At 40.5% G+C, this 17,310-nt stretch overlaps 1 protein-coding gene and 1 long non-coding RNA gene across 5 annotated transcripts in view; one reads left to right on the plus strand and one right to left on the minus strand.

The window, feature by feature from the left end:
* The window catches only part of Afap1l1 (actin filament associated protein 1 like 1), a 58,833-nt gene extending 45,636 nt beyond the window's left edge, over positions 1 to 13,197 (plus strand). For all 3 annotated transcript variants that reach the window (XM_015485996.2, XM_048811778.1, XM_048811779.1), the window contains exons 16-19: positions 7,367 to 7,531; positions 8,854 to 9,032; positions 11,382 to 11,510; positions 13,047 to 13,197. In XM_015485996.2, the coding sequence (XP_015341482.1) occupies positions 7,367 to 7,531; positions 8,854 to 9,032; positions 11,382 to 11,510; positions 13,047 to 13,070 (497 nt within the window). In that variant the 3' untranslated portion in view covers positions 13,071 to 13,197. The remainder of the gene's footprint in view (positions 1 to 7,366; positions 7,532 to 8,853; positions 9,033 to 11,381; positions 11,511 to 13,046) is intronic.
* On the minus strand, positions 1,523 to 17,177 carry LOC125619121. 2 transcript variants are annotated; one of them, XR_007350623.1, is made up of 3 exons: positions 17,058 to 17,177; positions 5,992 to 6,092; positions 1,523 to 1,986 (listed from the first exon to the last, which is right to left on the minus strand). It is a non-coding gene; the product is annotated as an uncharacterized LOC125619121 (long non-coding RNA). The 2 variants fall into 2 exon arrangements; XR_007350624.1 differs by lacking the exon at positions 17,058 to 17,177 and adding an exon at positions 7,317 to 7,441.
* Positions 17,178 to 17,310: the final 133 nt, after the last annotated feature.

Here is a 17,310-nt window from a genome sequence, read left to right on the forward strand (position 1 = left end):
TGCCCTACAAAAAGTAATAGGGATTGGGGTGTTGTTCAATGGTACAGCACCTGCCTAGCATGCACAAGGCTCTGAGTTCTTCTCTAGCACTGAAAAAAAAGGTAACAACACATGCACACTGAAAAAAAGGAAGCTGGCAGATAGCCTCAGAGGGAAATTGACTGGAGGTAGGGCTAAGGGAACTGGAGCACTCAGGCCCAACTCTATAGGTGACCGCTAGCTCACTTCAGTGGTCCAGTGCCAGCCCCTGTTGCCAGATTTACTGATTATTCAAAATGCCAGAAATCTGGACTTTATATGAAATTTTAATAATGTTAGTAATTAATTTTTATAAATTTTAACACTGATTGTTTTATATATGCATATGCATATATATAGAGAGAGAGAGGGACAATGAGAGAAGTCATCTTCAAGCTGTATCTGTTTCCGAAGCTAATAATTTATGATTTCTGATCTGTGATTATAAGTGGAGAACTAAATCCCTCCACACAACCTGGAGGGGGCTGCCGTGAGAGCCATGGCTCACCTCTGTCCCAGGCAGAGCTCCACCTAGCATGCTGTGGGTCTTGGTGAATTACTCAATTGCCACACTGCACAATGATAACTAAGTACATCAGATGCCTCTTTTAAGTTCTGTCTGATTTCTAACACTAACCTCTGCACCCATGTGAACTATTGCTATACTATGAGAAGCCAGCTTCCTGTAGGAAAGCCTGTTCCAAGAGTTTTTTTCTTCCTTCCTTACTTTTCTTCCTTTGCACCTGAAAAAAAATGAAGTTCTATTCTTTGCTTTTTTAAGATTAAAAAAAAAAAAAAAAACTTTACTATAGCTCCATTTCATTTGGGTAGTTCTTCCCTCCTGGGAGTGAGATGATCTGTCTTCTTTGGAAGACAAGTTTGGTAAAGTCCTTTCCCATCTCTAGGTCTGAATTCCCTCCTTGGGCTAGGGATGTAGCTATTGCTACAACACCTGCCTTGCAAGCCTGAGGCCCTGGGTTCCATTCTCAGCATTAAGGAAAAAAGAAAGAAAAGTAGGGGGGGCAGCATGTTTTGAGCTCCTTCTCTAAACAACTAAAGAAATGTTGGGTAACATTCTTTATATGCTATTCATAGGCACTGGAAATACAGGGCCTTATGAAAAGCCCTTTTTAAAATGAAAAACTGAAATAAGCAGAAAGACCAATTTATGAAAGAGATGTAAAAACGGAGCTACTCTTGTTGAAGCCCACTCATTCCCCTAGCTATCAGTGTTGGCCATCACTATGAAGTCACATGTTCCTTGAAGAGTGGTGGGAAACCACTAATGTAACCACTAATGTAGTCCAACAACATTGTTTGAAGAACATAAATAAAAGGTGTCTTGGCCCACTTAGGCTGCTATAACAAAATACTATAAGCAGAATGACTTATAAATAATAGAAATTTATTTCTCATAGTTTGGAGGCTGGGAAGTCCAAAGCGCCAGCAGATTTCTGTCTGTGAGGACCCATTTTCTGCTTCATAGATAGCCATTTTTTTTTACTTTCTGGGGTCTCTTGTAAAGGCATTAATACCATTTATGAAGGCTCCACTCTCGTGACCTACCCACCTACAAAAGACCCACCTCAAATAGGAATTTGGGAGGTTCATAATCAGTCTACAGCAAAAGAGACTTGCACAATATCATGTATTAATTTTCTATCACAATATAACAAAATACCCAAAATTTAGTGGTTCAGTTTCTGCTGTTTGGGAATCCTGAGTAAATGAGTTATGTAGTTTTGGCTGAGAGCCTCTCATGAGGCTGCAGTCAAGACATTGTCCCATCACCTGAAGTCATCTGAAGGCTTGCCAGACTGGAGGATCTGTTTCTAAAATGGCTCACTCGCATGCCAGGCAAGTTTGTGCTGGTGTTGGAAGGAGGCTTCAGTTCTTTGCAATGGGCACCACTTCATAGGGTTGCAATTCCTCATGATGTGACAACTGGCTTCCCCCAGAGCACACAACCTAAGAGGGAGCAGCAAGCAGATAATACATGTCTTTTATGATCTACATTTAGAAGTCATAGTCTTGTCATTTCTGCAATATCCTAATATTATACAGCTCAGCCTTGTTTTTTGTGGGAAAGGACCACAAAAGGGCATGAATATCAAAAAGTAAAAATTGTGGAGGCCAAGTTTATTACTGAGAAAAATAGTGACATGAGAAAAAACAACTGTAACTGAAGAAAATTATTAAAACAATCATTTAAAATCTCTAGAAATTGTTAAGGGCATATAAGAAATGAATAAATACATATTCTAGAAAATGTGCTAAATCTCAGTAAGAACAGTGAGAGTGAGCGGCATTTAAGCCACAACCCACATCTTTACCCTCTTCTACCCCCACCCCCTGTTCAGTATGAAAAAATAAAGTGTCTGCTCCATGCAAGTGTGGATGAGAAAACATGGCTCACTGTTCCCCTAGCTCCTTTAAGGGCTACAGTGTCTCCCCAAGGACAAGCTACCAGCATTTCTCATCCTGCCCAGCTCCATGTTGCAGAGGCTAAATTCCAAGTGAATGCAGCAGAAAGACAGGGAGCTCCCTTCTCCACCCAACTCTTTGGGGGTACAGGCTTTACCCAAGGTGGGCCAGCTCACAAGTACTTGGAGCCTGAATGCCCTCCTTCCAGTTCAACCAGACAGAGAGGTTCCAGGCTGAAGGAGGCAAGCAGAGAAAACCAAAAGTTACTGCCCCAGTCCTGCACCCTGCTCATAAGGCAGGAATGCCACTCCAAGACAAGCAAGCTGTCTTAGTTCATTCTGTGCTGCTATAGCAGAATACCTGAAATTGGTAATTTATAACAAAAAGAGAATTATTGCCTCATGCTTCTAGAGACTGCAAAGTCCAAGATCAAGGTACCAGCATCTGGCAGGAGCCTTCTTGCTGCATCATCACATGACAGAAGGTACTGGGGATTGAATCCAGACATGCTTAACCACTGAGCCACATCCTCGGCTCTGTTTTTTGTTTGTTTGTTTGTTTTTTGTTTTGTAGCTTACAGGGCCTCACTAAATTGCTGAGGCCTGCTTTGAACTTGCAATCCTTCCGCCTCAGCCTCCCTAGCCACTGGGATTACAGGTGTGCACAACCACACAGGGGAATTTGCCACCCATGAGGGTGGAGCCCTCATAAGCTAATCACTTTTTAAAGGTCGCACTTTGCGGGGGTAAGTGCCACTTTTTAATACTATTACAATAGCAATTAAGTTTCAACATAACTTTTAGAGAAGAAAAACATTCAGATGACACTGGCCAATGTTTCTACCCCCACATCTAGAGCAGTGACTCAGGGATTCTGGCCAGGGGAAAAGGTGGGCCATAAGAACAGAGAACTCCAACGTTCTCTCTCAAAAGAACTGACTTTGGTGCTGGGTTGCTCAGTGGCAGAGTGCTTGGGTTTGATCCTCAACACCACATAAAAACAAATAAACAAAATAAAGATATTGTATCTGTATAAAACTAAACAAACAAACAAACTGACTTTGGGTGCAACACAGTGTAGCAAAGTTCAAAGTAAAAGGTACTCTCAAACACAATGGAGATTGGTGGTAAACAAGAAGAGGCTAGGAGCTCCACAGGAGTAATAAACTAAACCACAGGCCACTAGCTGATCAGAGAGAACCACAAAGACAGCGAAGAACAGCATTAGGAACTAATCTCAAAGGATGGCCCCAAAATCTATCCTGTAAAGGGACTGAATTTAACTGGATCAGACCATGGAGCAATTTATGCCCCAGAGCATTTTCAAAAACAATAATTAGTTAACAATTAGTAGAACCTAATGGCTGGGTGTTAGGTTAACAGCAGCAGACAGCTTAAGAGAGAGATCTAGGAGAGAGTCAGAGAGAACCCTACTAAAACCATTGCCATCCAGGGTGATTATACCCATGCAAAGTACTATGTCCTCTGAGGAGCAATATTAGAGGTTTCACGTTGCTAGAGAAAACTGACTTCACTAAAATATCCAGCCAAGTCACTAAAATATTAAGCAAATAGCAATCCTTGAGAGGAAGGCAAAATCAATAAATATCTAAAGATGCTATAATATAGTAAAGTGACCAGTTTTCAACAAAAAATTATGAGACATGTAAAGAATCATGAAAGCATGAGCCATTCAAAGCGGGCAAAGCAAGCAACAAAAAGTGTCTATGAAAGGATGTAGATGTAGAATTTAACAAAAATTTCAAAATAGCCATTATAAATACATTCAAAGAAATAAAGGTAAACTGAACCTGGTAGCACATGCCTATAATTCTAGTGATTCAGGAGGCTGAGGCAGGAGGATTGCAAGTTTTGAGTCTAGCCTCAGCAATTTAGCAAGACCCTATCTCAAATTTTAAAAGACTGGGGATATATCTCTGCCTCTGGGTTCAATCCATGAAGAGAGGGAGGGAGGGAGGGATAGAATGAGGGAGGGTAATAATGTGTTATCAAATTGAGACCATCAGTAATAAAATAGAAATTATAAAAAGAAGAACCAAATGGAAATTAAGGAACTGCTAAGTACAATAACTGAAATGAAAAACTCACTAGAGGGACTTAACAGTAGATTTGAACTGGCAGAAGAAAGAATCAGTGAATTTGAAAACAGATAAAAAGGCTGTGTAAGCTGAAGAGTAGAAAGTAAAAAGAAGGAAGAAAAGTGAACAGAGTCTCAGAGAAATGTGGAATACCTTTAAGTGCACTAATATATGTATAAAGGTAATACCAAAAGGAGAAAAAAGAGGAAAAGAAAAAAAATCAAATAAAGAATGGCCAAAAACTTGCAAAATTTATTGAAAAACAATCTACATATCCAAAAAGCTCAGCAAACTCTAAGTAAGATAAAGGCAAGAGGATTCACAAAGAACTCATCATTAAAACACTGACACTAAAGATGAGAAAATCATGAAAGCAGAAGAGAAAATTATCTCGTCACACACAAAAATGCACATATAAGTTTAAAAAAAAAACAAACATAAGATTAACAGCCAACTTCTTATCAGTAATAGAGGAGGCCAGAAAGTAGTGGGATGACATACTCAAAACACTGTCAATGTTTGGGGGAGCTGTCAATTCACATCCTATATCCAGCAAAGATATCTTTCAAAAAATTGAGATAAAACAAGGACATTTCCAGATAAGTAAAAACTGAGAGTTTGTTGCTAGTAGATCTACCTTACAAGATATGCAAAGGGAAATTGTTCAGTTTGAAAATATGTAACCCAGACAGCAATTTTAATTCAACAAAAACAGCACTGGTAAAGGTAATTAAGTAATTATAAAAATACAAATGCATATTTTGTCTCATTTATTCTCTTACTGAGTTGGAAAAGCAATTGTATACAACCATATTTATTTGCATTTTGTGGGCCTATAGTATATAAAGAAATGTAAAAAACTGACAATAATGATATAAAGGAGGTGAGTGGGGGTAAGAAAATGATGCCAAGTGGTAAATAAGAAGGTTAAGAGAACAAGCTCTGCAAATATATCCTTGCTTTTCTTTCATTTCTCAACTTCTTTAGTAGACTTAAAATTATATAAAATAAAAATTGTAACTCTTCATTGTTGGGTTTTGAACATATATAGATGGAACATGTATAACAGTAATAGCACAAAAAAGGTCTTCATCTGATACAATGAAATGATAAAATGTTGATAACTCTTTGTTAATATACCCTCCTCCTTTTATTTATTTATTTTATAAGACTGCAAAATTCAGGCCAGGCACAGTGGCCCATGCCTATAATCCCAGCAACTCGGGAAGGTGATACAGGAGAATTTCAAGTTCAAAGCCATCCTCAGCAACTTAGTGAGATCAACCCTGTCTCAAAAAGTAAAAAGGGCTGGGGAGGTAGCTCAGTGGTAATGCCACTGGTTCAATCCCCAGTACCAAAAAAAAAAAACTACAAATTCAAAAGTCTAAGAGTGAATTCTCCTGGCATGCCTCTGTGTATCTGGAAAAGTAGAGAAGGTATGGATTTCTTACCTCCATGTTGTATTTATGATCCAGATTTTAACTGTATGGTAGTTATGGCAAGACCTGATTCTTGCATGGGTTGTTAGGTGACTACTGTAATCCTAGAAAAGCTAGACAGACAAGACACCCCAATTATTAGCAAAACATAGGAATCATTCCACGCCCCACCAGCTTCCAAAAGGCTATAATTTCCCCAGAGAGATTGGACTTTGGCCTTGGCCCAGTTCAAGCATCAACATATGGCATGAGCTGGGTGTGGTGGCACACACCTGAAATCCCAGTGACTCAGGAAGCTGAGACAGGAGAATTGCAAGTTCAAAGCTAGCCTCAGCAATAGCAAGGCACTAAACAACTCAGTGAGACCCTGTCACTAAATAAAATACAAAACAGGGCTGGGGATGTGGCTCAGTGGTTGAGTACCCCTGAGTTCATTCCCTGATACCCATTTGAAAAAAAAAAATGGCATGTTTAGACAGACATAGGTTCAACTGAGCTGTCACCATTAGCAGTGAAAACTAATGTCTCTGTGTCTCAGTTACCTAAACAATAAAAGAGCTAATAATAATAAATATATCTAAATAAATAAATAGAACTAATAATAAAAGAATACATCTTATAAGGATTAAATGTGAAAATGCAAGTTTTCACTTAGCATATAAGTATCTAGCACATAGTAAATGCTTAATTAATTATTGCCATGATTATTGGTTGTTACTGTCCATCATGTTCAACCTACAGTAGAATACTAAGTCTCTCCCTTTCCCCACCCTTCTCCCGGGAATACAATGGGAAATGCCTGCCTTTAGCCAAAGTCTGGATTCTCTATGAATCTGAATTATGTGTAGCTATCTCCCTATCATTTATATATATAAAAGAGTTGCCTCACATAAAGCATGCCCTTTTAAAAATCAAAGTGTGTTATACCTCATAAAATTTGTTGTTATATATGACTATCATTATTATCTAACAATTACTAAGCACTCTCCATGTGCCAGATACTATGCTAAATACTTTTCCTTAAATACCTCCTTTAAATCTTTCCACACCCCATGAGTTAAATGTTATCAGTATCCTTATTTACATATAAGGTAATTGAGGCCTCAGCAAAAAGGCACAAAAGCACCACCATTCACTTCTGCCTGAAGACACAACCACTAAGGGAAAGAAAGAATGCAAATGCAAACCCCTTCTCTGAGTTGCAAAGCCCTTGCTTCTAGTCCCTGTGCTGTGGGGCCTCCCTTTTGCTCTCTATATGAAAGAGAATAGATCTAAATATTCCCATTTGATAGATGGAGAAGATAAGGCTGAGAGAAAAGTTAACCCTATCCACCCACCTCACTAGAGGTCAGAACTGAGGGCCTTTTTCTTCCCCAAATCTCTTCAGGTGCCAATCAATACAAGTATGGCAAGAACCGAGCTGAGGAGGATGCCCGGAGATACCTGGTAGAAAAAGAGAAGCTGGAGAAAGAGAAAGAGACAATTCGGACAGAGCTGATGGCACTTCGGCAGGAGAAGAGGGAGCTGCGGGAAGCCATTCGGAACAGCCCAGGTACCTGTGTGGTTGTGGTCCTGAGCCTCTGTGGGTGGCTCAGCCTTGGCACCTTCCCTGTCACAACAAGGGGAAGTTTCTTGCACAAGTTATTTAGTTGCCCACACAGGAGGGTGTGCTTCTTCTCCCCTGCCTCCTCCTCTTCATTATTACATCAAAATTCCCCCTAACTAAAAACAGTGCCTTCAGTTTAATAACCACTTTGGGAGAAGAAAATGGAAAAGCATCACAATAATGTGTACACTTATTTCCTTAGGGGGTTACATAAATATATGAGAGGTTGAAAAAGCCTGACTTCAGAAGCATGAAAAACAGAAGTGACCTTAGTACCTGGTAATCTCATTTCCTGAGAGATCATCTTGAATCTTGCATTCATTCATTCACAGATGATGTGTGAGACATTGGTCCCAGGTGGGAATGAGGAACAGTGATACTTTCCCAGGCTCCTCTTCTGAAATCCCTGCCTACTCTGGGTTCCTCCACACCCCTTCTGCTGCGTTTCCTTTAAATACAGTTCACCATGCTTTCAGCCTGAGGTTTCTCCACATTCTGGAAGAAACAGAAGTCCTATCCTTATAGAACATGTTCAAGACCATATAGCCCTACGAGAATCTGATAAACCTGCAGACTTTCCTTAAAAAACAAAAATCACAATTCAAAATATTGGGAATAATTTCAGGAGCTCCTGGAGCTTACTCATAGATTTCCTGTGAGCCTGGTTAGACTTACATAGAAATGAAAAGAAGAAAAACATAACTTTAAAATTGAGAGATCATGTGCAGTGAGGTCTAGGGGCTTAAATGATGTCTCCAGGAAGCTTATCTAACTTATATTTGTGCTTTCCTCCATTTTGGTTTCATTCTTTTCCTCTTGTGGTGGCACAACCACTGCAAAGCTCCAACCCTAACCCAACCCTCTTAGCCATCCCAGTGGAGCTTCTCCCCCATAAGCACTACAAAACCTCAGGATTCACTCTGATTGAACCAACTCTGATTTTTAAGCCACTCACTGTGACCAGAAGGTGAGAGGTGATTATGAGTTAGGCCTAAGTTATATGCCAAAACTTTTGAACTAGAAGTAGGGTAGGCCCTACTTAAACTACAGAAAATGAGAGGGGGAATGCTAATTCCAGAAGATGGGTCCTAGGCAGGTAAAGACCACACACACTCAACACAGAACTAGAAGCCCAGGCCCAAAGTCCTTGTCGTTAAGGTTCTGAAAAGGTCCTCTGGGAGGGACAGACAAGGGCCAGAGGCCCTGACAAAAAAATCTTTGAGCTTTGGTCAGGCTGGGCTGTGTCTCATCAGTGTCTCTGGACTCAGGAGCAAAGTTAAAGGCTCTGGAGGAAGCTGTGGCCACCCTGGAAGCTGAGTGTCGGGCAAAGGAGGAACACAGGATCGACCTAGAACTGAGGCTCGTGGCTGTGAAAGAGCGCTTGCAGCAGTCCCTGGCAGGAGGTCCAGCCCTGGGGCTCTCCATGAGCAGCAAAAACAAGAGTGGGGTGAGTCTACTGCCATCTATGCAGGGGAGGAAGCTGCTCGTCTATCCCCTCACATGCTGCAGATGTCTCCATTATGATTGTTGTTGGGAGATAGGAGTTACGCTCATTTCCATATGAGAAAACTGAAGCCCAGAGAGGTGAGGGCACATGCCACTTTCGACACAGCCAAGAAGGGAACTCCTGTAAGCAAGTTCTGGTTCTTTGGCCTGTTCTCTCCACAGCAGCCCCACAGTTGGACTTTTGTCCTCAGGTTGATCTTAGAAATGGCCTTGGGGTTGCTGGTGATAATAATAGCTACCATATGTTGACTCACAAACATATTGATCCACTGCCATCAGTGTATGATCTTCACCTGAATTACTCAATCTTCGCAGCAGTCCTAAGAAGTAGCATTACTTGTATTAACCTCATTTGACAGACAAGGAAACTAAGAGTCACAGGTCTTGAAGGACTTGCTCAAGGTTACTCACAGGGTTCCAAATCCAGGAAGTCTGATGGCAGAACTCTGCTCTACCACCATGGTACATGCCCTCTCCTGGCATCTCCAGCATAAGGTCCTGTCCTCAAGGTTGACATCCATCATCTCTAACACTCCTGACAGCTCAGCAAGGGCAATACTCTCACCTCCAGCAGGACCTTCTCAGGGAGAACTCCCGGACCTACTCTCTCAAGGTTTTCAACTTCAGCTGTATAGATATTGGATCCAGTGATCCTTTTTATAGGAGACTATTGTGTATATTCTAGGATGTTTAGCTGCATTCCTAGCCTACACCCATTGACTACCATTGGTAGCCAACCCCAAGTTATTATGACCCAAAATGGCACCAGAAATTGCTAGGTATCCCCTGGGAGAGCAAAATCACCCTAGTTAGGAACCATTGGTCTAAATTACCAATAGTCCCATCTATTATTTTTCCTCATAGCACTTAACCTTAATTTGTGTGTATGTGTATGTATTTGTGTCCTTGTTTGTATAATGTCTGCCTCCCCCTAATATGTATTTTTACTGAGAATTATGGGCAAGGTATATAGCTTAGTGGTAGAATGTTTGGTCCTAAATTTGGTCCCCAGTATTACAAAAAAAAAAATTGGACTGTGCTTGATTTGTTTGTCATTTCATTCCTAGCTCTTTACAACATCTGAATAATTGTAGGAGTATAATGTTTGTTGAATTAATAAATGCCTTGCCTGCTTTCAGACCATCAAAGAGATGAAATAATTCGTCTGATAAGTATGAGCTGTCACTAGGGGCTGTATTATTGTTGTTCCAGGTCACAATATCTGGGAAAACCACACCCATGAATCTGAAGCTAGAGCTGTCTTACACCCTTATACTTCCTCTCCATGGGGCGTTTCCAACCTCATTTTATTGACGAAAAACCTGATGGCCAGAGTCACAGAGGGCTGGTGGAGGAGCCAGATCTGATTCATTCATCACGGCTGCTTCCTCCCACCAGCATTCCCTGATGTGCCTGGTCCAGAATGCTTTTTCCCTCTGCTTTTCATCCTGTTGATACCCTCTGAAGACATATAGAAGTCTTCTCCAAATTCCTTACAGGCTTGGCTGTTAAGATATCACACTTAAATAACTACATCCAGTATAGTATTAAGCAATTATCTAGAAAATATAATGGGTAACAGTAGTGTAGAAAATAAGAAGGAATACCAGAGAGGCTAAAAGTAAGGCTGTATAGCTCTGTGGTAGAACATTTAGTTAGCATGCATGCAGCTCTGGGTTCAATCCTCAACACCCCTTCCACTTTCAAAAAAGGGTGGGCTGTGGAGTTTCAATCCCAGCTCTGATACTTACCAGCCTTTGATATTGCACAATAACTTGACCTTCCCAGTTTTCTCATCTGTAAAATGGGATGACTAATCATAGTGCCTACTTCATAGGCTTGTTGAAAAGCTGTAAGAGCTAATCCATGCAATGCCTCGGGCAGAGTGAGGGCCCAGTAATTTTATCTATCACTGCCTTTATCCTCAGGCCCTCAGTGTCTTCTTCCTCCCACTTTGTTCAATACTGGCATGTTTACCTTCTATTTTAAAGTTCCCTTATTCTTTTTTTTTTTTAAGAGAGGGGGGGGGAGAGAGAGAGAGAGAGAGAGAGAGAGAGAGAATGAATTTTAATATTTATTTTTTAGTTATCGGCAGACACAACATCTTTGTTTTGTATGTGGTGCTGAGGATCGAACCTGGGCCGCACGCATGCCAGGCGAGCGCGCTACCGCTTGAGCCACATCCCCAGCCCCCCTTATTCTTTTAAAGGCAGGCTGGGTACAAGCAGCCAGTAGCCAGCACTGGATCTCACCTATTTAACTTTTTCTCTTCTTTTTTTATCATCAACAGGAAGCTGCAAGTAAATCTCAAAACAATGTTCCAGATCAATCTCTCCCTGTCAACTGCGTTTCTGAGCTGAGGAAGAGGAGCCCATCCATTGTAACCTCCAACCAAGGAAGGGTGCTACAGAAAGCCAAGGTATACAAATAGTTCAGTTAACCAAAATCAGAGATCTGGTATTCCCCTTTATATGGAACCTCACCCAAAAACAAAACTAGTGAGAAAGGCTAGTGAGAAAGGCAGAGAATTACTAATACACCCATACAGTATAACACATAGTTTCCTCAAAAAAGATAATCCTCCAATCTTTCCCTCCCACCCCTTTTCCCTGTCTAGAGGGAGGGGGAAGGGAATTAGCAAGGATGGTGGAAGGTGATGGTCATCATTATACAAAATACATGTATGAAGACTTGAATTTGGTACCAACATACGTTACATACAAACAGAAATATGAAAGATTGTGGTATATATGTATATTAGAATTGTAATGCAAAAAAGAGTACATGTATAATGGCAAAAAAAAAAAGTATTTTGTTGAATGTCAAAAAAAAAAAATCCTCCAATCTTATTCAGAACTTTTTCACTATTTGATAACACATAGTTCTAACAAGCTCAGTCATCTGGCTTCTGAGCCTAAAGACAGAAAAGGTCTCATTTCATAAGTAAGGAAACAAGACAGGGGTGGGGGGTACTTTTGAGAAGATGAATGGAGTATGAGGGAGCAAACTGCAGGGATCTGAGGGAAGAGTGATTCAGAAAGAACAAAGAGCAACTGCCAAGTCCTTCATGAGGGAAAAGAAGCTTGACATGGGTGAAGACACTGAGCAGATCCAGTGATTTCAAGGAAGGGAACCAAGGGTGCGCATTAGGAGATGAGATGGGAGAGGAACTAACTGGAACCCAGATTGCTAAGACAGGAACCAGAAACTGGCCTGTAAAAGGCCAAGCAATAAGTACTTCAACTTCAGCCTCTGTGGACTTTTTTTTTTTTAACCTTTATTTATCTATTTATATGTGGTGGCTGAGGATGGAACCCAGTGCCTCACACATGCTAGGCAAGTACCCTACCACTGAGCCACAGCGCTAGCACCCAGCCTATGGACCTTATGGTCTGTTTTACAACCACTCAGCCCTGCCATTATAGCACAAAGGTTAAGCAAATGAATAGACAGACAATAGTTAAGCAAATGAAGACCATGGCTATGTCTCAAAACTTCATTTATAGACACTGAAGTTTGAATTTCATAGAATTTTCACCCATCACGAAACCCTTCTTTTTTAAATTTTTTTTTCCAAACATCTATTTAGAAATGTGAAAGCATTCTTAGCTGATGGGTTATACAAAAGCAGACAACAAGCGAGATTTGGCCAATGGGCTATAGTTAACCAGTCCTTTGTAAAGACTTGGATTTTGTTTGACATAATGGAAAGCCATTGGACATATTTGAGCAAGATTTTTTATGAATTACATTTTTAAATAATCATTCTGGTTACTATTTGAGAATGGATGAGGGGACAAGATAAGCATGGAGAAGTGTCTTATTCAGGATCACAAGAGACTAAGTAGGACCAGGACAGTGGAGATATATAATTAGGTGCAGTGAAATGTTTTCTATCCTACAGTCACACTAGAACTCACAACAAACTGACTTTTTCTTTCTTTCTATACTTCAGGAATGGGAAATGAAGAAGACCTAGAATGAAGATGAGGATTTCATTCCAAAAGAAATACCAGTTTGTCCATCTGAGGCGTAAATGCTTTTTTCACAAAGAGAAACCAGGAGAAAACTGGAAGTAGCTCCCATTTTCTGGGGCACCCAAAAGACCAGCCTTTGTTGTCTGAATGATTTGGGGGCACCTTGGGAGGGAAGTAGTCAAAGGCATATGGAAACAGAGGGGGTTCCCTATGACTTTACAAAGGGTGGAAATGGTGGTAGAGGGAGACTGAATTCTGCACAGTTGTAAAGTTTTTTTTTTTTAGATATCTTTATCTTCCCTTCTGGAGAAGAAATGAAAGCACATGTGAATAAGCCATTCCATCTCATCTCAACATCCCATTCCCAGTCCTTAAAGCAAACGAAGGCAATGCTGAACATCAGTGGTACAGTGTAAAGAGAAAAGACTTGATCATCTGATCACACCTGTACCAACTGCATTCTTCTTGGGCATTACTGATCATCTCTGGACAAGGAAAATGGGCTGAAAAATCAATTATTATATTATCTCTGCCTGCACAAAAATGAACAAAAGCTATCTGAGCATGATTGTGCACGCCTGTAATCTCAGCAGCTTAGGAGGCTGAAGCAGGAGGATCGCTGAATTCAAAGCTAGCCTCAGCAAAAGTGAGGCCCTAAGCAACTCAGTGAGACCCTCCCTGTCTCTAAATAAAATACAAAATAGGGTTGGGGATGTGGCTCAGTGGCCAAGTGTCCCTGAGTTCAATCCCTGGTACCAAAAACAAAATGCAAAATGCACAAAAGCTATCAGGAGCATGCAAATTCTACAATCTTTCCTCAACTGTTTTAGAGCTGGGCACAGTGAAGCTACTGGAGCCTTTCAAATCTGAGCATTTTAAAATCAGATATTTGAGTAGCCAGAGGGCAAAGTTCATCAGCCAACATATTTTAAGTTTGCAGTGACAAGAGTACGGAGTTCAGGATGTTGCAGGCATTGGAGAATGGGACTTGCTGTCAGTCAGGTCCTTTTCCTATTTTATGACACTGAGGATCCTGGAACTATGGTTAAAAACTATGCCTTTATCCTAATGGGAAGCCTGCCACTGCTATAAAGTAAAGCTACCAAGGAAAACCAATAGGATGGTGGCCCATTTCTGCCACATGGGTGCAAAAGCTTTTACAAACACTTGATGCTTTTATAAGAGGAGCGAGAACCTGAAGTCCTGAGCAATCTCTTTTTTGTGCCACTTACTACCATCTCAATACTACAGGCACTCCATGGATCTGTCTTTAACACATTTCTCTACAATAAAGACACAACAATTTAACTCTTAAAAGATCAGATGGGGGGAGGGGGAGGAAATCCCAGAATAAGTCTGCTAAAGCCTTGACATATTTTGTCTACCCTTAGGCTGAATAAACTTCAGACTCATTCAAACTTCAGCACTCTCTGAAGTAGCTAGAGGCTAGAGCAAGAAAAATAACCTGACCAAAATCACCGAGCTGATCCCTGGCTGAGCATCTGATTTAGGGGTTATGATTCTGGATCCAGATAAGGCTCAGTTTGTGCCTCTGCTGCTATCCAGGGTAACCTTAGGGTAGTCACCTGACCGCTCTGATTCTTGCTTTCCTTATCTGTAAAAAACAGGATTAATGATTGTACTTTCCTGCAAAGATTGTTGGGGGTATTTAATGACATAATACACAGGAAGCATCTTGCATAGTGTCAGAAATAGGGTATGTTCAAGTCCAGAATGGTTCTTATTATTAGTTAGATAAGAAATGTCTGACTCAAAAGGCTTTGTTCTTTACACTGAAGAAATGGCTTTTAGAGTATAATTATAATCATCAAAAGGTTAACAATGCAAACTGATAGTCTTCATCCAAATTCCACTTCAGTATCTAAAGTGACATCAATGACTTTACAAAATCATAACTACTCTCACATACTCTGGATTGCCAATGTTCTTTTTTTTAATTGTGTATTCTGGAATGGCACCCACAACTGTCTTCAGTATCTGTCACATTGTTTCTGATGCAGTTATTTGGGTGTTCTGTCTTTTTCCAATAGATCTTGAACTCAGAGGGACCCTAGGTTACTAATAGTTAACACTTATTGAGCACTTGCCATGTCAAGCACTGTTAGCCACAGTCCGCTTTATAGCCATGCAGCCTGTGTAGTCAAGGGTGGGTCCCGTGCTCAGAAGGGTCCTGTGCTTAGTTTGCTATTCTACTGCTGCCTTCTTGATAATTTTTTTTCCTTAATAATTTTTTAACAAGGGGATCTGCATTTTCCTTTTGTCCCTTTAAATTATTAGCCAGTCCTGGGGGTAACTAACCACTCTATTAGGCATTATCCCTTTAGTCTTTACTAAAATCCTGCAAGATGGGTCATATCATTCCAGTGTTTACAATTCAGTCTGCTCCTGAAAGCTCTTTTTCAACACGTTATCTCCCTCCCACTGCACTGCAGCATTCAGAAGCACACTAGCACTTAATAAACACATGAATGAATGGATGAAGCACACTTGGTATAAGCTGGGCAGCTAAGAGAAATGTAAGCAATGGCTAAAACGCAAATGCCAGTCCCTGCTCTTGTTAAAATGCCTTGTTTGGTTGTATTTTTTTTTTTTTCAAACTACAGGTCATGGGTCTGAGGTGAACTTGAAGTTCCATCCTTCCTAACACCGCCAAGTTTGGTCTGTTAGAATTCTAGTGTGGTTGGATCCTCAGTGGAGGACTTTGCACAGGTTCACCAACTGCTTTGAGCCTCAATTTTCTGTAAAAGGGTTAATAGCCCCTCCTTAAACCATGTTTCCCTTCTCATAAGGCAACAAACAAAAACTTGAAGGGATTGGTTATAACACATTTGAGTGGGACTTAGATGCCATATAAAGATGCAAAAGATTCCAGCTTTGTCCTCATGGAACTGACAAGCAGGAGAGAAAATCTGACCCAGATTGCTACAGAAGTAAGCCATAACATGTGAAGATTCAGAGTGCTTAAGTATATTCCATTTCTTTTTTTAAAATATTTTTTAGTTGTCAATGGACCTTTATTTAATGAATTTATTCATAAGTGGTGCTGAGAATCGAGCCCAATGCCTCACACATGCTTTACCACTGAGCCATAACCCCAGCCCGTCCCATTTCTTTTTTTTTAACTTTAAAGATTATTCAATAAGTTGGTAATTCCAAATACCCTAGAGCCCAGCCACCAGTTCATTCTCATATCCTGTCAGCTTTCCATCCTAAATCTCCATAGTTCATCCACATCCTCCTATCTTCATTAATATCCAACTTCATTAATTCACTGAACAAATATTTATTGAGCACCTGCTATAGTAGATGTCAAGGGAAAATAGCTTTGAACCTGGTGAAGCTCAAATCCAAATTAAAGTAACAAAAAGGAAGCAAAATAAATACTAATAAAGGAAAAAGATTTGGGACACAGTTACTTTACACAGGGAAGTTACAAAGGTTTCCATTGAGGTGACCTTAGGCAGAATACATCCCTCTCCTGCCTGGGCTATTATTCCAACAGCTTATCTCCCCTACTTCTTTTCTTATACCCTGTCTTCTCCTCCTTACAACAAAAATATGTAAAGGCTTTACCACATGTTCTCAATGCAATCAAAATAAGACTAAGATTCATTCACGAAAAAATATTAAACACGTACATTAGGGCACTGCTCACTAAGAATTAACAAAAAAAAATCTCTGCCCCCAATGGAACCTAAGTTTTAGTAAGAGAAAATAAAACAATACACACCATTAAAAAACAGTTCCTAATCAGAAAATAAGGGTATTGAAGGAAAAGTGGGGAAAGAAGCATTCAGGATGCAGTTTTTTTCACCATTCACGTGATCTGGTCCTGCCTACCCAGCTTATGCTTCTGCTCCCCTTCGCTGTATTTCAGTCTCTTGTTTGCAATACTCTTCCCTCTTCACTGGATGTTTGCAAATATTACCCACCCACCCCCACCACCACTTGACCCTCCTTTCACCTACCAATTCTTTTACTCTCAGCTCTATATCATTTCCTTTGGGAAAACTTTCCATACTCGGACATATTTGTATTCTAGGCCTCCGCAGCACTCCGTCCCTCATCTTTAAACCCTGGACATATTTCGATTTTATACTGCGCTTGTATCTATAGTTTATAACTTCACGAAAGCTCTATGAAGATTCAGCCGCTTTTGTTCGTGGTTCCGTGCCTAGTACCAATCCTCCGTACCTAGGTACCCACACTACCAAACCAAAG

The sequence above is a fragment of the Marmota marmota genome, unplaced genomic scaffold (assembly GCF_001458135.2).
Source record: "Marmota marmota marmota unplaced genomic scaffold, marMar, whole genome shotgun sequence".
Lineage (NCBI taxonomy): Eukaryota > Metazoa > Chordata > Mammalia > Rodentia > Sciuridae > Marmota > Marmota marmota.